Source organism: Rattus rattus, chromosome 18 (assembly GCF_011064425.1).
Source record: "Rattus rattus isolate New Zealand chromosome 18, Rrattus_CSIRO_v1, whole genome shotgun sequence".
NCBI classification, from domain to species: Eukaryota; Metazoa; Chordata; class Mammalia; order Rodentia; family Muridae; genus Rattus; species Rattus rattus.
In genome coordinates, this window is record NC_046171.1 from 8,854,345 (window position 1) to 8,874,817 (window position 20,473).

Here is a 20,473-nt window from a genome sequence, read left to right on the forward strand (position 1 = left end):
CCACCACTTTCTACGGAGAGCACTTGCGTTATTCTTCTTTCTCTCTTCTCCGAATGTTCGTCTATCGCCCTTACAAGCCTTCTTCTTCAGCTAGTCAGTTGAGAACATGGCCAGTGGGGGAGGTACAGCTTTTGTCTGTCATTTTTTGCTGCCTTTTCTAAGTCCAGGAACTTGGAGTTCGTCTTCCAGGAAAGGGGCAAAGCCTGGAAGATCTAGGGATGCAGGTCTTGCGGTCATGGTGGGGAAGGGATCTGGTTTAGATTCAAATTCTGTTGCTCCATCAGGTAGACTGGGTAGGAATTGCGGCCCCCTTTGTCCTCGGGCTCTGCATCCTCTGAGTTCTGCGTCAGTTGGTGTCGTGCTCTTGATGCACAGGAGACCTGAGGGGACAGACAGAGGAGTAAGACCACTGCCCCTGGTTCAATTTCCTCAACCACCCTCAGGACTTTTCTCCCTAATCCTGCGCCTTTGTTCGTCTTCTTTTTGAAGATTCTATCCAAGCTTTGGTCCATGTTCCAAACCTGGGTCAAATACAGAGTCCCAGATTCCATCTACAGCCTACTTCTGCCCTGGTCACTTTGTCCTTATATTCCTACCTTTATGCCCAAAACTATTACCAACTCCCAAAATTTCTCTCTCAGACCCACATTCCACCCCAGCTCATTTTCTCTCTCTTGTTGTCTTTTTTTTTTCCCCCCCGGAGCTGAGGACCGAACCCAGGGCCTTGCGCTTGCTAGGCAAGCGCTCTACCACTGAGCTAAATCCCCAACCCCATTTTCTCTCTCTTAATCACTCTTCGAACCTCATCTCTTGTGTCTCCCTGACCCTTCCTGCCCCTCCTCCCCCAAATCCTCACTGCCCTTACCAAAAAGATCAGACCAAGGAAAATCAGCAGAATAATCACAGCCATGAGGATCACAACAACTATAGCCCACGCAGGGAAAGAATTACTTCCCTCCCTCTCTTGAACAGAGTGGAGGCCTCCAGGTAAGCTGTGGGTGTTCTGCTGGAGGTGGTGAGCTTCTGAAGTGATGGGTCTCAGGTCCATTCTGGATGTCAAAGAGCCAGTGATTCCTTGGTGTGCGGTCTCGGTTTTATGGAGGTGAGGAGAGGGAGCAGTAGACGTGTTTTCCATGGCCTTGACGAATCCTGTGGTGTTCAAGTTTACTGTTGTTTTCTCTGGGGTTCCGGTGGCTTTTAGTGTCTGAGTGGTCAGCATAGTTTTCCTCTGGAATACTGTGGGTTTCTCTGGGGCTGTTGTGGCTTTCTCGGTGGTTGATGTGGTGGCCTCTTCTGTGTGTTTTGTGGACTTTGCTGAGACCTGTGTCGTAGTTTCACCAGCTGATGGGGTATGGTTTTCTACAGGAGGCACGTGGGCTATTGAAGTACTCTCACTAGCTGGCCTGGTCTCTCTTTCATATTTAGTGGGCATTGACTGGGATGTTGTGGCCGATGGGGGATATAGCTTTTCCCTATCTGATGTGGCCTCTTTGGTGTGTTCTGTAGTCAACCGGACAGACTTGTCTGAGGTAAATGGAATTGTGTGGCGTTCAGCTCCTGGTGATCTTGGAGTCCTGTATGAGGTCCTTGAGACTCCCGTGGACTTCACTGGCAAAGAAGTGCTTTTTCTAATGAGATCTGAGTCATGGGAAGAAGTTTCGGGCTTCCGTGAGGTTGTCCTTAATTTGGTGCTGGTCTCCGTGGAACTCACTGGTGTACCTGATGTCCTCCTTACAGGCTTACAGGATGTTCTTCTCATGGGTGCTGAGGTCGAATGTCCTCCATCTGATATCTTCTCTGAGTTCGTGGATCCATGGTCATCAGCTGAGCGTTCGTTCCGGGCCATCGGATGTTTTCCCTGGCTGCTGAGGTCCTTCTCTGAAGCGGGAAATGGTTCATGACCGACAGTGGTGTTTCCGTTGTCTGCGGCTTTGGCGTCGTCTATAGGTTTGTGCACTGGTTTGACAAGGCGGACCGTTTTGCACTGTCTTTTGGGCTTCTGGGTTGCTGTAGACTTGGGGAGATCTGGAGGATGCTGCCCTGAGTTTTTGTGGTCAGAAAGAGCTCTGCGAGTAAGACCTGGAGTAAGAGGGAGTAAATGATCGGATATTGAAGGTTCGCCAGTCTTTTGAAGTTCTTGAAATGTGTTAGCACCTGTGGGGGGAGAGAGAGAGAGATAAGAAACTTCCCTAACCTCTTGCCTGCCTCTGGACTAGGCATTCCTGGATGCACAGCTGTCTCCTCAGGAAGGCTCCTTAAAACATCACCCTGCTCAACCGCATTCTCCCCTCCAGCTGCTGGACGTCTACTTAAACTGCATCTTCAGCAAAAAGTGTAGGCTCTCTCCTCCTCCCCACGTCCATTCCCCAAATTTCCTCTCAGCCTTCTGGCATCTTTCCTGCTTCTAAGAAGTTAAGGTCTAGAGTCATCTCTCAATGGTCGATACAATCTTCTCTGGGCAGTGCTTAGACCCCCCGCAGTCCTCCCATTGGCTGACGCACTGTCAATCAAAACCATCTTTTCTCTCCCCTTCCAATCACCTTTCACCTGCTTGTGTGCCTGTCAACAGTGACTTCCCTCCGCACCTATTCTACTAGAAATTTTTCAGAGCCTGGGTCGACTGGCATTCTGTTGTTGAGCGTTCCTTTAGGGTTTATAAACCCACAGACTAGAACTCCCACAGAAGACAAGTCTTTATTCCCCAGAAATCTCTCGGCTCTCATTCTTCAGACCAGATTCAGTAACACATCCTCTGTCCCTATCCAGGTGGGTTTTTTTTTTTTTTCTTTTGTTGAATTAAGTTCCATATCTGTCGACTGATAAGGGCGTTTTCCTTCACACCCTGTCCCTAAACAGAACCCCTCCCACAATCCAGCTCACCACTGTCAGGACCTGCAAGGAGAGACCCTTTTCCATCAAAAGAAATCACCCTCATCTCTTCCCAGACATGTCTACCAAGAAGGGAATGCAGTGGGGTAGATGTCACAGGCTGAACTATTGTATCCACTTTCCTCCACTCAGACCAAACTCCATCACCAGGATAGAGATTTCCCATTTTCCCCCCAACCCTCTTCCTTTTTATCTTCTTACAACCTCCCTGTTTGAGAAGTTCCGCCAGGATTTGTCTCGGTTTCTCACATCGTGTCACTTTTGGGTCAGACCTGGGATATTACAGAAAGACAAACGGTTCTGATATGGAGTCAATCCCTCTCAGTTCTTCCCAGTAAAGGGAGTTCTAGTCTGTGAGTTTATAAACCCTAAAGGAACGCTCAACAACAGAATGCCAGTCGAGCCAGGCTCTGAAAAATTACTAGTTGGATAGGTGTAGAGGGAAGTCACTGTTGACAGGCACACAAGCAGGTGAAAGGTGATTGGAAGGTGAGAGTAAAGATGGTTTTGATTGACAGTGCGTCAACCAATGGGAGGACTGCAGGAGTCTAAGCAATGCCCACAGAAGACTGTACCTAAGACCGTCAGCACTGGTCCGCTCAAGGTGGCACCCAGAATCTGGACCCATTCCCAGCCATGGGACACTGAGATCCACCCAACTTTCCACTGATGAGAACGGGGCTGGGAAATCAGTCCTAGAGTGAACCATGGGAAGAGCGGACAAGAGCTTGAGACTAGAGAAGCCTGTGCCCTAGCGGGGAACTGAGTTTACAGAGGCCAGGGGGAAGCTCTTTGTCGCTCCATTCTGCTCTTCGCTTGACAGCCGTTTCCTCTCAGTGGTTAAGAGCACCATTGTCAGGGTGCCGGAGTGCAGCTCTAGACTGCCCCCAAAGGAGTTAAATGCTCAGTCCCCAACTTGGCACTGCCGGGAGGTGATGGAACCGTTAGTGGGTGAAGTTGGATTACTGGGGCATACCCTTGAAAGGACCGTTAGGATGCCAGCTCCTTTCTCTGCTCTATACTTGATCAATCAGTGAATGGCTTTGCCCGTCCCTACATTCCTATCTAGATGGGCTGCACCAGGGCCAATTGTCCTGGGTACAATCATAAAAAACTATGACCTCAAACAAAACTTTCATCTTCAGAGTTAAATCATCTCTGGTATTTTGTTATAGTTCCAGAAAGCTAACACAGTAAGCCAGGCATTTGATTTCTTCATAGAGACATTTTCTTTCTTTCTTCCTTTTTTTCTTTTCCTTTTTTCGGAGCTGGGGACCGAACCCAGGGCCTTGCGTTTGCTAGGCAAGCGCTCTACCACTGAGCTAAATCCACAACCCCCTTTTTAGTACACTGTTGCTCCCTTCAGACCCACCAGAAGAAGACATCAGATCCCATTACAGATAGTTGTGAGCCACCATGTGGTTGCTGGGAATTGAACTCAGGACCTCTGGAAGAGCAGTCTTTTTTTTTTTTTTTTTTTTTTTTTCCTTCGGAGCTGGGGACCGAACCCAGGGCCTTGTGCTTGCTAGGCAAGCGCTCTACCACTGAGCTAAATCCCCAACCCCGGAAGAGCAGTCTTTTAACTGCTTTTAACTCCTGAGCCATTTCTCCAGCCCCCAGAAAAACATTCTTTCATGATTGGGCTTCCGGACCTCACCAGGCTCTTAGAAGCTGTGAGTCTCTTGCATTTTTCCATCTCTGAAACTAGAATCCTGGGCTGGAGAGGTGGCTCAGTGGTTAAGAGCACCGACTGCTTTTCCAGAGGTCCTGAGTTCAATTCCAGAAACCACGTGGTGGCTCACAACCATCCGTAGTGGGGATCTGGTGCCCTCTTCTGGTGAGTCTGAGTACAGTTCCGGTGTATTTATATACATAAAATAAATTTAAAAAAAAAAATGAAACTAGAATCTTCCAGAGAAAGGGACCAGCCCTCAGCAAAAGCGATGCTAACTTTCGTTGAGCACTTCCCGCAAGCCTCATGTATTCGTGTCAAGAACCTCTTGAGGTTGAAGACTGCTGTTCTCCCAGCTTTATACTCAAGGACACAAGGTTCAGAGTGGTTAGGGAATCTCAGGGACACCCAGCAACTGAGAGGTGGAGTCAGAGCAGGAGTCAGAGCATATGGGCTAGCCTGGTCTCTTGGGGAGGGAAGGGCACTGCTGCGGCGTCTGAAGTATGTTGTTTATGTATTTGTCCATTTAATCTTTCTCGCAAGCCCATGATGTGGGGGTTAGAACCTTACTTTTTTTTTTTGGAGCTGGGGACCGAACCCAGGGCCTTGCGCTTCCTAGGCAAGCGCTCTACCACTGAGCTAAATCCCCGACCCCAGAACCTTACATTTTTATAGGTGAGGAGAAAATTGAGAGTCTAGCTAACTGCCACAGCCAGGTTTCCCTTACACTCCATGCTTCCCATATGATAGAGCTCCACAGAGACCGCAAGCGGCCCATGGTGGCGCGTGGTGAATTCCACTGGCCTCGCAGAATCGAGGGGTCCTTGGAGCTGGGGACCGAACCCAGGGCCTTGCGCTTCCTAGGCAAGCGCTCTACCACTGAGCTAAATCCCCAGCCCCAAGGGGTCCAAGCTTTAACCCAATCAAACCACCTCAGTGCTTGGAAGCTCAGAACAAACAGCAGCTTCCTCAGAACAGCTTCATAAGCACCGAATCGTCAGAAGAAACAGTAATTTGAGATGGTTGAAAAAGACTTTAGAATGCCCACTGCCTTCCACTGCATGCATTAAGAGGGGGGAAAAAAGGAAAAGAAAAAAAAAACAAACAAACAACAAATGTATCTGTGGGGTTGAAGAGGTGGTTCAGCGGTTAAGAACACTGACTGCTCTTCCAGAGGTCCTGAGTTCAAATCCCAGCAACCACATGGTGGCTCACAACCATGGGATCTGATGCCCTCTTCTGGTGCATCTCAAAACAGCTACACTGTACTCATATAAATAAAAATTAATAAAAAAATTTTAAAAAATATATCTGTGGCTCCCAAAGGCTGGAAGACCCACAAGCAACGTCTCCTGTGTTAACTAAGGGATGTCCCAAGAAGAACAAGCAGAAGGAAGATGGCTGGCCACCAAGTCTGGGGTAGATGTCAATTGCCTTTTATTATTACTATATTACTATTACTATTATTATTACTATTCTTATTATTATTACTATTATTGAATTGATTTATTGGTTCTCACAGAGCCCAGGATAGACCTGAAGTTGCTATGTAAACCAAGGTGGCCTTGAACTTTTTTTTTTTTTTTTTTTTTTTTTTTTTGGTTTTTTTTTTTGGAGCTGGGGATCGACCCCCGGGCCTTGCGCTTCCTTGGAGGGACCTCTACCACTCTCCCCCTGAGCTAAATCCCCAACCCCGGCCTTGAACTTTTGATCTTCCTGCAACTACTTCCCTGGTGTTAGGACCACAGGTGTGCACCACCGTGGTGCTGGAGCTTTGAGCACACTTGGCAAGAACTGTTCTCCTGTAGCTATTCCCTGGCTGCTGTTCCCACATTCCCTGCCTGAGGTTCCCTGCCATGTTTTAATCTGTGTGTGTGACTTAGTGCTTTGCTCAGGCTCTGGAGTGCTGCACCTACCTGCATGTGGAGATGAACGGGTATGGTGGACAGATGCTGAGCTACACCAGAACAGTGCTCCAGGGGCTTCGCCCACCCTGGGTGACCTCTTCTCTCCCTCCCTTGATCTCTTTCTCTCTCTCTCTCTGCTCTACACAGATACATGCCCAGCCCTGGCCCACACCCCATACTCTGTCCTACTCACATTACCATCAGATGGGCCTGTGTGCCCTGTATCTTCTCCCCATGTCCCGCTGCTGCCCCCACCATGCTCCAGGAGCCCTCCCTGACCACATCCCTTACTACTGCTGCGTCCCTGCCTTCTGTCCTGAGGCAAACCTCCAGGTGACTATGGTGAGCTTTCTCCCCTGCAGATCCGTTCTGCTTGTGCAGTAGCCTGACAGCTGGCGGACCTCCGCTGACACAGGGAAAGAGGAGCAGGTAAGCTCAGAGACAGGGATTCAGACTGAGACTGGATTCAGCTCCCTGGGGAGGAGCAAGGACATTAGGTCGGGATGCTAACAGAGTTCCCTGCAGAGGGCTGTCAGAGGCACTGAGTCTCGGCTCCTACCCTTACCATTCCATGGGACCCCAGGGAGACCCTGAGCTGAGGGTAAGGGCTTCCACCTACTTTCACCTCTATCTGGACCTTATTGGAAAAATATGCCACTTGCTATGCACTCAAAAGCTTCCAGAATTACCCCCTACCATATCTCTGGTTTGGGGTTTCACATCTGTTCGTGATGTGGGAACTCTGCTTCTCTGTTTACCCTATGGAGACCCTCCTGTAGATGCCTTGGTCCCCTCACAGTGCCCCTGCGTTTGGCATCTCTGCTCCCTGGTGCTATCTTAGCAACGTGTGTTAAACTAAGTGAACAGACTTAGCGATGCCCACCTCCTTCCCTGCCATCTGTTATCTTTTCTTATCTAACTTACTATCAGATGGGGAGCTGGGTGGGCAAAGCCCCCAGAACCGTGACTGGTACCCGGCAGGTTGCACTGAGTTGCTGGAACTGGCTGGCAGCATCCTTCCCATCTTTTACCATTGGCAAGTGAGCGAATTGGCCGAGTCAGAGGGGGGGAGACGGGGTCAGCAAAGAGCCTTCTGAAGCCCACCCATACCCCATCCCAAGGAGCTTGCCCCTCTCAGCTGTGTGACGTTGGCCATGCTCTCTTTACTTCTTGACCCTCTGCAGGATATTAAGGAGATGGTGGGAGATGTGGTATCACAAGTATCGGTGAGCTCCTAACACTTAGGAAGTGCCCGGTGTATGCCAGATCCTTCTCCTGTTCCCTAGAACAAACTGCCCACACGGTGTCTTTATGCAAGCTGGAAGCACTGGGCAGGGATAGCCCCTCGGACCATGTCTCAAGAGAAACAGCAGGATGGAAATTCTTCTCCTGTATGCCATGAATTCACAGGGCGACCCTTCATGGCCACCTGTGCCTCTTGCTTCATTCATTCATCGAGACCACTCACAGGAACAAGCCCTTTGTGATTTGTAACCACACCACCACCACCCCTCCCCATATAACGGTGACCCCTTTACCTACCTGCCTCCCAAGAAGCCGGAAGGAAGAGGAGGCAGATGAAGAAGCCAAACATAGGATAGAGGCCACTGGTCATCTGAGCCATGTCAGAGCTGGTAGGCTGCTCAGGGACCATGGGCCAGGGACCCTTCATCTTATAAGGGGTCAGATTTGACGTCACGGGGGCTGGGGTTACTCTGGACTAAGCCTTAAGCAAATGGAGCTGCCCCACCCGCTAGGGGCACCCTGATAATGGGAGACCGCAGTTATGTCATAGAGCTAGGTACCTGGGTTCCACCAAAGGGGTGGGATCTGGGGACACGGAAAAAGATCTGGGTGGGGTACCCAACCAGCCTCCTGATCCAGCACCTGTAGAAGAAAGGGCTAGTACTGGGCGGCCTGCAGGCTCTGAGCCAATGTCCATGTTCTAGAAGGATCGAACAGGGTGCTGGACGGGTCTGGGCTCTGGGAGGAGGTGCACACTCACCCTCCTGTGTCTCTGGCGTCAGCCAGCTCCACGCCCCTTACTCACACATGGTCACACTTTCTGCCCTGGGTGGAGCTGTCCCCAGGACCAGGTGAAAGGGCAGGTATGGAGGAGGCAGCCCTCACATGGCCCACCACACACAGACAGGTGCTTTCAGATATATAGGATAAAAGTACAGGCTGTGGGGGTAGCTGAGGCAGTGACAGGGACAAAACAGGCAGGGGACCCTGGGACTGACAACACATGTCCAGCCTATTGGACATTTGTCCTTTCTCTCCCTCCCTTACCATCCCAGCCCAGCATCTTCCTCAGTCTCAAAGCTGCATCTACCCCTGCTCAGAATGCGGACTCCTACAGAATGTGGATTCCTATAGAATGTGGATCCCTAACCCTATAGAATATGGACCTCCTATAAGATATGAACTCCTACAGATTATGGACCCCCATAGAATATAGAGAGCTCTTATAGAATGTGGACCCCTATAGATTGTGGACTCCTGTAGCATGTGGAGCTCTTAGAGAATATGGACTCCTATAGAATGTGGGCCTCCTATAGAATACGGAGCTCTTATAGAATGTGGATCCCTATAGGATGCGGAATTCCTATAGAATGTAGAGCTCCTATAGAATGTGGAGCTCTTATAGGATGTGGACCCCTATAGAATGTGGACCTCCTATAGAATATGGAGCTCTTACAGGATGTGGAGTTCTTATAGAATATGGACCCCTATAGAATGTGGACCTCCTATAGAATGTGGACCTCTTATAGAATATGGAGTGCTTATAGAATGTGGATCCCTATAGGATGCGGACCTCCTATAGAATGTGGACCTCCTATAGAATATGGAGCGCTTATAGAATGTGGATCCCTATAGGATGCGGACCTCCTATAGGATGTGGAATTCCTATAGAATGTGGAGCTCCTATAGGATGTGGAGCTCCTATCTCTAGAAGCTCTGCCTCTCATTTTCATTGAAAGGCCTCAGATGTGGGACTCAAGGGGGAATTACCTCCATATCCATTTTGAACCCACACCTGAGATTTCACCCACTCCCCACCTAAAGCCAGGCAAGTAAGCACCACTCCACTGGAGACCTTGGAGAGGGGAGCCCCACCTGTCCCTAAAACTGGTTTACCTGAAGTCTTCCTACACTGCAAACACTCTGAGGCAATATCTTTGTCCCTCCCTCACGTCCATAGCCCCAATATCTGGAACGGTGCCCAACATACAGGTGACAGATAGCAGAGAGGATGAGGAGATCCCCAGGGAATGCAGGAGCTATGGCAACTGGGACGCACAAGGACTCACAGTCTGTCCCAAGTGCCTACACCCTTGGGCAGGGCTGGATGAGAAAAGAAGGGGAGAGGACACCAACCACCCATTAGCTCAATTAATGGGAGATTAATGAGCCTCCGTAGTTGGTAGAAGACTGGTGGCTCGGGACTGGCGGCCTGTAGAACAGACAGTGCGGCCTGCAGGATGGGGAATCTGAGAGAGACAGGCTTTCCCCTGTGACTCCGTCTGGGCTTGAGAGTAACTGACAACCTTCTCTTTATTTTTCAAGATTTATTTATTTTATGTATATGAATACAGACCCATGATCCCTTTACAGATGGTTGTGAGCCAGCTGGGAATTGAACCCAGGACCTCTGGGAGAGCAAGTACTCTCACTCTCTGAGCCATCTCTCCAGTCCAACAACCTTCTCTTCTACTAGTCTTCTACACCACTTTTCCTCTAGGGTCCCTAGTCCCAAAGACACTGGCTCTCTGCAGAGAGGGGCAATTTTGCCTCCTCGGGGGAGATGTGGCAATTCCAGGAGCTATTCTTGCCCCAGAGTGCCGACGTGTGCTGCAGAAAGAAGCAGGAGACACCGCTGGCTGTCTGTGTAGCTTGGAACACCTTCAGAGTGGAAGAACTGTCAGCCTGATACGCCAGTGGTGTGGAGGCTAAGGATTTCTTGCAATAAGCTTCTACTAGTACTCGTAAGTAAACACCCTCTTCCCGCTTTTCGGCACACTTAAGTGTCTAGAGAAGAGGAACCCAGGGCAGGTGGAGGCTGATAGCCTCTCGATTTTTAAAAATAATTTGATATTATTCTTTTAAGGTTTCTGTTTATTTTATATGCCTATGGGTTCTTTGCCTGCATGTGTGTCTGCGCACCACCTTTGTGCAATTCCAGCAGAGGCCAGAATACAGTTTGAGCCCTGGAACTGGAGTTACAGATAGTTGTGAGTCATCGTGTGGGTGCTGGCAATTACACCTGACCCTCTTGGGAGCAGCTAGCGTTCTCAACCTTTCCAGTCTATCCTTAATTTATTTTTTAAAATAAGTTTAAATTTCATTGTGTCTCTGTCTCTCTCTGTTTTGAAACAAGATGTCCTGTACTCCAAACTGAACTTGATTTTGCTATGTAGCTGAGGATGATCTTGAACTATGACCTTTCCTTGTGCTGCTACCATGTGCTGGGGTAATGAGCATGTACCACCATGCCTGGTCCAAGATGAAGTCTTATGGTCACAAGAGGTGGCTTTGTCTGTGCTGGAGACAGAGGTTGCCAGCTACAGGGTCCTCCTGACCCCTGGCGGCTGAACCTGTGTGTGTATTACATGTCTCACCTGTGAGAACAGGTGAGGTCCACAATCCCAGCTTGTTCTTTCTTGATGAGGGCAGGAGAGCCTGGCACCAGGGAGACCACACTTGGCTCAGTGTCTGCTTAACCATGAAGCCTACAATACCTGAGATCCTGTCACCCTTCTGGAGTGGCCGGAGGGGCATCACAGAGCAGGTGGGGCACCCTCACGTGCTATGAAGGGAGGAAGCTGGGGAGAGGGGCAATCCTTGGTGGTCAGCATCCAGCAAAGGAAAGGTTGCTCCTTCAGCAGGGAAGCATCATAGGCTAAAGAGCTTGACTGGCACTTGTGAAAGAAGGGATTTGAGGGTGAAGGATGCAGGTTCTAATGGACCCCTCCATGACAGAATGGAGATGGTCCTGCCATCTCCAAAGAGTATCTTCTGATTGCGTGTTGCCTCGTCACCCCATTGTCCCACTGCCTCACGCTGGGAACCGAACCCGGGGCTTGTTAGGCAACGCACCTACAGCTAAGCTAAGAACCTCTTTCTTGGGGTTGGGGATTTAGCTCAGTGGTTAGAGCGCTTGCCTAGGAAGAGCAAGGGTTCAGTCCCCAGCTCCGAAAAAAAAGAACCAAAAAAAAAAAAAAAAAAGAACCTCTTTCTTTGTTTTTCTGTCTCATGCTGTTCTGCTTTGTCTTCTGAAGTTAGCTGGAGCTGGCTGGGCCGGTAAGAATGACCGCTGTTCCTTTCTCACGTTGGCAACCATAGCCACTGCCACCCTGGGTACCGGATCTGTGAGAGATACAGGTCGAGGGAGTTTTGAAATGGGACCCGTCACCCGGGATGCCAGGCATGGCTGCAGCTGCTACCGGGATAACTTGGAAGATGTCTGGGGCTGGAGAGACGGCTCAGTGGTTAAGAGCACTGACTGCTCTTCCAGAGGTCATGAGTTCAAATCCCAAAAACCACATGGTGGCTCATGACCATCTGTAATGGGATCCAATGCCCTCTTCTGGGTGTGAACAAGGTGATAGTGTACTCATATAAATAAATAAATCCTTGAAAGAAGGAAGGAAGGAAGGAAGGAAGAAAGGAAGGAAGGAAGGAAGAAAGAAAGAAAGAAAGAAAGAAAGAAAGAAAGAAAGAAAGAAAAGAAGGAAGGAAGAAAGAAAAAGAAGGGAGGAAGGGGGGTTGGGGAAAAAGACAGAAAGGAAGAAAGAAAGAAAGAAAGAAAGAAAGAAAGAAAGAAAGAAAGAAAGAAAGAAAGAAAGAAAGAAAGGAAGGAAGGAAGGAAGGAAGGAAGAAAGAAAGAAGGAAGAAAGATGTCTGCTTGGTCAGTATCTCCCCACTGACACAGCCATCACCTCTGTGTCAGCTGCTGCTACCACAGCAACCATCATGGCTAATGCTACTACCACAGCACCCACTGACACTGCATTTGTGCCTTTGCTGCTGCAGCGGAGAGGAAAGAGAGCGGACTCTCAAGGGTTGTGGGGATTTTTTTCCAAGTCTTCCTTTGCCCACCCAGGACCGTCTAGAGCACAGATAAAGAGAACTGTCCCCACAAGACAGAGGTCCCGAGGCCAACAGCTGACTGTGCCTGTGTGAGCGTCACTCCTCGTAGCTTTAAACAGCCCTGCTTCTGTGGTTTTTCCCTTCCCTTTTGGGATTCCTAGGTCAAACTGGGTCGCAAGAGCTTCTTGAGGGATCTGGTAGCACTAGATATGAGTGTGCCCTGAGCCTTCCTTCTGTGTGAGAAAAAGATGCTCAAGAGATGTTGGGTCCCTTCCTGCCATATGCGACTGGAGGTAGTGTCAGTCCCACTCCGTGATGGACAGCTCACTTCCCACTATTCCGTGGGTCAGGAAAACCTCCGATCCCAAGAAGCTATCTGTTGAAAGTGGTCCCACTGAGGGTGAGTGAGACAGGGGAGCCTGGGAAGGAACCTTTCGGGGACAGTCAAAGAGGAAGATGCTCTCAGCCATTTCGGTCCCACACCTCATGAGCACCGCTGGCCAGCCTAATGGTGGCAGTGTAAGTAAGGGGTTAGAGTTGTGCCCCAAATTCACCTCCCTCAGAACTGGCAAGTCTGAGAGATAAAAAATGGATAGGATGGGCTGATCATGGTGCCCGGGGCCAGCTGCCAAGCTCTTGGCTCTCACCATGAGGTATTGCCTCCTGTGACGATTCAGGGCCAAGCAAGAGTAGCAGGGATTAACAGACTGCTTGCTCAGCACTATTAGTATGTCACATGTTGCATGTGCTTGACATGTATGTGCTTGACATGTATGTGTTTGGGATGCATGTGCTTGGCACTTATTGCTTGGCATGTATTGCTTGGCATGTGTGTGCTTGATATGTATGTACTCAGCATGCATGTCTTGACATGTATGAGCTTGGCATGTATGTGCTTGACATGTGTGTGCTTGACATGTGTGTGCTTGGCATGTGTGTGCTTGGCATGTGTATGCTTGACATGTGTGTGCTTGGCATGTATGTGCTTCACAGCAGCTCATATTAGGTAGAGGCTAGCATTCCCATTTCCCCCATGGCTCAGCTACCTCTGTGAAGAGTGTGCCCACGTCACCAGACACCAGTGGTGGTCAACGCCTACCACACATAAGTACCATTTAAGAATAGTGCTGGCCCATCCCTTTAATCCCAGCACTCCAGAGGCAGAGGCAGGAGGATTTCTGTGAGTTCTGGGCCAGCCTAGTCTACAGGCTGTGAGTTTCAGGACAGCCAAGGCTACACAGAGAGACCCTGTCTTGAAACAAAACAAAAAGAATTATTATTGAGGGGTTGGGGATTTAGCTCAGTGGTAGAGTGCTTGCCTAGGAAGCGCAAGGCCCTGGGTTCAGTCCCCAGCTCCAAAAAAAAGAACCAAAAAAAAAAGAATTATTATTGAGCTCAAAGTGTTTGCCATAAAAGCATGAGGGCCCATGTCCATCTCAAACACTCATGTAAAACGTCTGGCATTGGGGCTGGAGAGACGGCCCAGTTAAGAGCTCTCATTGATCTAAAGGATGCAGGTTCAATTCCCGGCACCCGCATGGTAGCTCATGACCATCTGTAAATCTCGTTCCAGGGGACCTGATGCTTTCTTCTGGCCTCTGTGAGCACTGCATCCATGCGGTTCTCCTTCGTACAAACAGGCACAACACTCACCCACATAAAATAAAATCTCAAAGACGGAAGGTCCTCTCACTGCCTGGAAAGCCACTGAGACTGGGATGTTAAGTCATCCCTTGGCTGCGGAAGGAGCTGGGCCTCATCCACCCCTCTCTTGGGGCCCACATTCCAGTGCCCTTCCCTGGCAGGAATGCTCACAGCTAATGAACAGTTAATCATTAACCCCTCAAGAACCACTGAAGGACCAGGCTTAGGTGGGGCCCAGATACCTGCAGGAGTCCCCCCTCCCCTTGTTCCTGACTCTCTTTCAAGCACCTTCTCCTGGAGGGCTGAAGCAAACCAGAGGGGGTGGAGGGTACCCTCCAAATTACCCAGGATTCAGTGAGTGGCCCTCTCCAGGGTCATGGGAACTGCCTGGGGAAACTGGAAAATCCAGTTGCCATGGTCTCTTGGTGCCCCCAACACTGGTGCTGAGGAGCCAGGGTAAAGAGAGTGTTTTCACACACCTCTTCTGGCGCTGGAGAAGTGAGGCGGCCACCATGGAGCCTTCGACGTGCCTCTTCCTCCTCCTGGCCCTCCTCTGCAGCTCACTCGCAGGTGAGGCTGGAGGGTGGACCCCTAGATCCCTGACATGAACAGGGAGAGGAGGAGAGGAGATTCTCTGTTTCTGAGTCCCTGTTCTGAGAGTTGATGGGACAGCGGTGGAGGAAAGGGAGTGTGGAAAGGAGGTGGAACACATGTCGCCCCCCTGGGAGGGGTCACGTGACCCTGACTGGAGCCCCTGAGCCACACGTTGCTGTTCCCAGGGCCAACAAAGGTGACTTTGCAAGTAAAACTGACCGAGGCATCTCAGGCCAAGACCTCCCAGGACTCCGGCTTTCTGGACATGCTCCAAAAGGTAGTTTTTAGGAAGCAGGATGTGGGTGGGGGTGGGAGCCGTGTTGCATGCTTCTCTGGGTGCCTGCAGGTCTCTGCTGGGGTGGGGGTGGCTGAGTTAAGCAGGGAGTGGGGTTACCATCTTAGACCTCATCCTCCATTCATGTTTTTGTCCCCCAGATCTGCCGCCTCCTCCACCTCTCACCGGGGACCAACGTCACCCTTCATCATAAAGGGCCACCACACCACCTTACCTGCAGAGCCTGAGAGCAGCTGAAGCCTGTGTGGGCCTGGAGCGGTCAGCCTTTGGGGAGTGAGCATGCCTTGGACCTAGCAGGCCCTTGTCCCGCTGCAGGCTAATAAACGTGGAATTCAGTGATTTCATTCAGTGTGTCCAGTGGGTCTGTGAGCCCAGGGCAGACAGGAAAAGTGAGCTGCATGCAAGGGCTCGGACTGATCCTCCTGTTCCCTGAGGAGGGGTGGCAACTGACTCTCCCTCTACACCACAGAGGCCTGGAATATAGGTAACTCCAGACAGACTGACAGACAGACAGACATGCATGTGCACATGCGAGCACACACACACACACAAAGTAAATGCACACCCACCCCTCCAGCCGAGCTCTTCTGAACACCCTGCTGCTTTTCCACATGTTGCCAGTAGCAATCCTGAATGCTCTGTAGAAGGCTTCACTCTCTTCTTTTAGAAGCTTTAGAGGGGCTGGAGAGATGGCTCAGTGGTTAAGAGCACTGACTGCTCTTCCAGAGGTCCTGAGTTCAATTCCCAGCAACCACATGGTGGCTCACAACCATCTTTCATGGGATCCGATGCCCTCTTGTGGTGTGTCTGAAGACACCTACAGTGTACTCACATACATAAAATAAATCTTTAGGAAAAAAAAAAAAAAAGAAGGCTTATAGAAGGACGTTCTCCTGAGGTCCAACAGCACCCAAGAAACCAGGTACCATATGGTGTCTTGGTCTTTAAGCAGGATTTTAATTGCAGCCCCAGGGTCCTGGTCAGGTAGAGAGAGTTCAGAGGGAAGTGAGGGGTTCAGCTGAGAAATGGCCAATAGGCTCCCCCTGTGCTGTAGGGAGGCAGGTGTTAGAGGAGTGTCTGGCACCTGTCCACATGGACACAGGTGTGATCCACCTGTGATCGCAGGTGTCCTAGACGAGGGGTCAACCCTCTCCAAGCTTCTATTCACCCACATGACAGGGATGGTGGCCATGCCTGCATCCTCGGATTCTTCTGAGAACAGTGTGGGTAAACTCGAGAGAGAGAGGTACCCTAGGACTGTCATTTGGGACACATGACAGGTGGGCACATCTGGGACAGACTGATGCGGAGAAGGGACCTAGTCTCACCAATTCAAATCTTCTTGGGAATCCAGAGTCCTCTTCCTATTTTTACCTGACTCTCTCAAGATTATCTTGAGCTTGGCTTAGGGACACATATCTTTAATTCCAGTGTTCAGAGGCTGAGGCAGGCGGATCTCTGAGTTCTAGTCTAGCCTGGTCTAGAGAGAGAGTTCCAGGACAGCCAGGGCGACATAGTGAGACCCTGTGTCAAAAAAAAAAAAAAAAAATTATCTTGGCTTCTCACTGAGCAAATCGTGTAGCCTAGACCTGAGGGACCCCTTGGGAGCGTTGAGATGAGTGATCCTGTCCTTCCCAGTCCCCACCCAGACCCCATCGCCCACCCACCCCCACCCCCCGTGTAAGAGCTGACTTCTGGGCACAACACTCCAGCAGAGAACGTCTCTGAAGATGAGGCAGTATAGAAAAGAAGGAAGCAGAAGGCGAGGTTTGTCTTGCCTCTCTAACTGTCCTGGAACACGGAGCATCACAGAGAGGTAACTACAGGTCCCCAAGGGACCCCAGCGCTCTATTACTTGTCCTTGGATTGTACCAGTAGGGACATAGCCTCCATGAGTCAGGTGTGCAGACTACAGATGTGCCGGGGGCCGAGGTTTGAGGAGTGGACAGAGGACTATTCTTCAGCCCAGCTTGAAGGGCTGCTTTAAGGGGTTATCAGGGTGCAGCTTCCAGGTTATTTTCCTAGGGTAGTACAGTGGAGCGGATGCCTTGGGGTTCACCAGAGCTGTGAGGGAGAGTTAGAGAGACATAGTAGACAAGGAAAATGAAAGGCAGTTTCCCTGAGATGGGTGCGTCTTGCTCGCAGAAGACATTTTTTTGAGGAGAAATGGCAGGAAGGCATGGGGGCGGGGCTTCTAAGCAGGACCAATGGGTGAACGAGGAAGACCCAGGGCCCCTATATAATACCCAAACCAGCTTCCTGTTAGCGGACATCTTCCTTGGGTCTGTTACTTTTCTGGTTCTACAGCTTGGTCTTCTTTCCTGGATGTTCTGTTCTCCAGGGGACGCATTCAACAGTTCCTACGTGACCAGCAACACCCCGTTATATTTTATGGGGCATCTTGTCCAGGATTTGAGAAGACTTCTATCCAAGGTAGTATACGTAACTGAAAATTGCCAGACGGACTCGGAAGTAGCTCTCTTTTAGCTCTCCAAGGGCCCCTTCCGAGCAAGGGGACACCCTGACCAAGTCTAGCCCCAGTCGGTTCCACCTCTGCTAGGATTAAGGATAGATTTACCGCTCTTGAGGCTGAACTGAAGGGTAGAGAGTTAAACCGCCACTCCTAAGCAAACCAGACCCCAAGGTTCTGGGGAAGGAAGGGTTGGAAAAGCAGACCCCTTGCTCACTACACCCAAGAAAGGGCCTTGGGGCAGGTCCTTAGCTTCCTCTGCCCGGTTCTCCGCCCTTGAGCTGTGAATTGCTGAGGGTAGGCAACTGAAGGTGGGCTGTGTGGGGGCAGGCAAGATTTACTTTATCTCCGCTCGTGTACTTGCCTTAAATTGACGGCATCGGCGCTACTTCCAGGCAATTTTGAGCCACCTAACCTGGGTGCTGGGAACAGAACTTGGGTTCTCTGAAGAGCTGAGCTCCTTCAGCCCCTATTCACTGGTTCCTAAGCTGTTGTACCTTAGGAAAGTCCAAAGTAGTCTCGAAGTTTTCTGATACAGAGGGAAGTGATGCCAAATTTGCTTTTGAGTTGGAGGCGGAAAGTGCCTGAAAATCTGGTGGAGGTGGCCGGCTAGAGGCGAGCAGGGTCAGGGGTTCTGGCTAGAGGAGGGCCGGGTCAGGGGTTCTGGCTAGGGGTGGGAAGGCTTTGTTTGATGCTGGTACACTGAGGTGCTTGTGCCACATGGCTACTGCTGAGGTTAACAGGACAAATGACCTCTCCTCTTCTAACCCAGGATCTCCCGACTCCAGGCACCCCTACCCCCACCCTCGTGTGTGTGTGTGTGTGTGTGTGTGTGTGTGTGTGTGTGTGTGTGTGTAGCTTTCCCCTGGTTTGGCTAAGACATTGATCAGAAGGCTCATGGGGAACAGAGGAAACAAGAAAGCTTATGGGGCTGTGGATGGGGCTATGGTGGGGCACGGGGGTAAGGGTGTTTGAAGGCTTGCTTAGACCTGTACAAGGCCCTGGATTCCATCCGCAGCCTGAGTTTGCAGCAGCCCAGAGTCAGGTGCGGGACATGAGTAACTGTTAGGTTCACCTGCTTGCTGCGGGGAGGAGCTGAGCCGTCCACTTGGCCTTCACAGCTCTATCCACTCAGCATCTCCAGGTCCCCCTGTCTCCCCCCCCCCCGTCTCCTCTCTCTGGCTCTCAGCTCTCTCGCTCTCAGCTCTCAGCTGTGCGTTTCATTTCTGCCCCAATTGCACCCTTGGCGACCACTTTTGTTTTAGTTTCCAGTTGCTAGGACATAAATGGGCAGAGGGAGAAAAAGATCCTTCTATAGTCTCTAGATCACAGGCACCTGTGGCAAATCAGCTCGAGTGCTGACCTTGCTTTTAGATTATAAATTTGAGGGGGGAAAGGTTTAAATGGAACCTCTACTCCTCTGGTTTTGAGTGGTGGTTTTTATACAGTCAAGGGGACTCATTAATCTGAATAAGCTCCCTTTTCTTTCTTGGTCCTAATAAGAAAGGAGATACCAGGTCAGTAAACTCTCCCAGGGAGAGGGAGACAAGGTCTGGAAGATGTTCTAGTTATCTCGTTCACAGATGGGCATCACTGGCAGAGGCTCCCCTAGACTGTGTCCTTACTCATGGAGATCTCTCTGATCATGGGTCTAAGAAAAGAATACCTAGTATTTTTCTGCACATGGACCTGATTCCAAGATAACATCCCCTTTCCCCCCCAAACAAAAGTGACCTCTGATGGGAAATAGTAAGAACCAACCAGCTAGTCTGAGGCTTGAGCAGATCCTGGCATGGGTTGAGAGGTGGGCAGTCCGATTCCTCGCTTGTGAAGTTGGATACACTGTTGTAGGTTTGCTAAGCACGTCTGTTTCTGGGGGTGGAGGAGGTTGTCACTAAAGGCACTTTCAGGGCAGCCCCCAGAAGCAATAGGGGCACCCTCTGTGCAGCAGGGACTGCTCACTCTTGCAGGGTTGGGAAAACAAGCGGTTAGCACCGGGACTTTGAAGTCAGATGGTTATGCACATGCAATTGTCTTCCTGGGTTCTAGTCCAGCTTCCAGTGGTTGGAGGGGAACGTAGCTGCTAGTCTGACTACCCTATTCAACATTGCTTTTCCACCTCAGACGGCCTGGCCACTGTGGTCAGGGCAGCTCCAGAGGTTGGGGGGATGTTGCTAGGCTAGGGACTGTTGACTTTTCCTCCCAGTTAGATAACCCTGCCCCACCTGGTACAGTTTGAGGTCTCCTTAAGGGTCCACTCCTTAGGACAACGGTTTTCTACCTCAAACCCTTGGTCTCATGGCAACAGCCAGTTTCTTTTGATAAGTGGGCAGACTGGACTGCAAATGTACTAGGCTGGATGCAAGCCCAGCACGTGTCCGGAACCTTGCTGGCATCATTTAAAATGGCCTGTGGTGCAACCTGTTTTACCCACACTAGTCTCAAAGGTGGAGCTTGAGTAACCAGTTCTCTCCCCCAAAAGGTCTCCAGGCTGCTCCTCTGGGGACCAAAAGGGAAATGGGCACCAGAGGTAACTCTAGAGACAGAGGATGTCTGTCAGTTCTTGCTGATACTGGGGTAGTAGGTGGCGCAAAGAGCCGATGGCCATTCCCAAGAGGTGTGGACATTTTAGCGGGAAACCTGGCTTCTGATGCATGCCTGCTAGTCTCCCTTTGCAGCGAGGTTGGCCATGTGATGGTGTAGAAGTAGGAGTGTTAATATCCTTGAGCAAAGAGCTTCCATTTCAGAGGGAAGCCTAGCCCTCCACAAGACCCCATCTTTTTAAAGATTTATTTATTATATATAAGTACATGTGTATCTTCAGACACACCAGAAGAGGCATCTGATCCCATTACTAATAGTTGTGAGCCACTATGGTGGTTGCTGGGATTTGAACTCGGGACCTCTTG

At 50.3% G+C, this 20,473-nt stretch overlaps 2 protein-coding genes across 2 annotated transcripts; one reads left to right on the forward strand and one right to left on the reverse strand.

Moving 5' to 3' along the window:
* Nucleotides 1-233: 233 nt before the first annotated feature.
* On the reverse strand, nucleotides 234-8,092 carry Mucl3 (mucin like 3). The gene is made up of 3 exons (XM_032889067.1): nucleotides 8,011-8,092; nucleotides 866-2,154; nucleotides 234-380 (listed from the first exon to the last, which is right to left on the reverse strand). The coding sequence occupies exons 1-3, from the start codon at nucleotides 8,090-8,092 to the stop codon at nucleotides 234-236; spliced, it is 1,518 nt and encodes a 505-aa protein (XP_032744958.1).
* Nucleotides 8,093-14,482: 6,390 nt separating this feature from the next.
* Sfta2 (surfactant associated 2) lies at nucleotides 14,483-15,438 on the forward strand. The gene is made up of 3 exons (XM_032889068.1): nucleotides 14,483-14,775; nucleotides 14,985-15,076; nucleotides 15,235-15,438. The coding sequence occupies exons 1-3, from the start codon at nucleotides 14,718-14,720 to the stop codon at nucleotides 15,319-15,321; spliced, it is 237 nt and encodes a 78-aa protein (XP_032744959.1). The 5' UTR covers nucleotides 14,483-14,717; the 3' UTR covers nucleotides 15,322-15,438.
* Nucleotides 15,439-20,473: the final 5,035 nt, after the last annotated feature.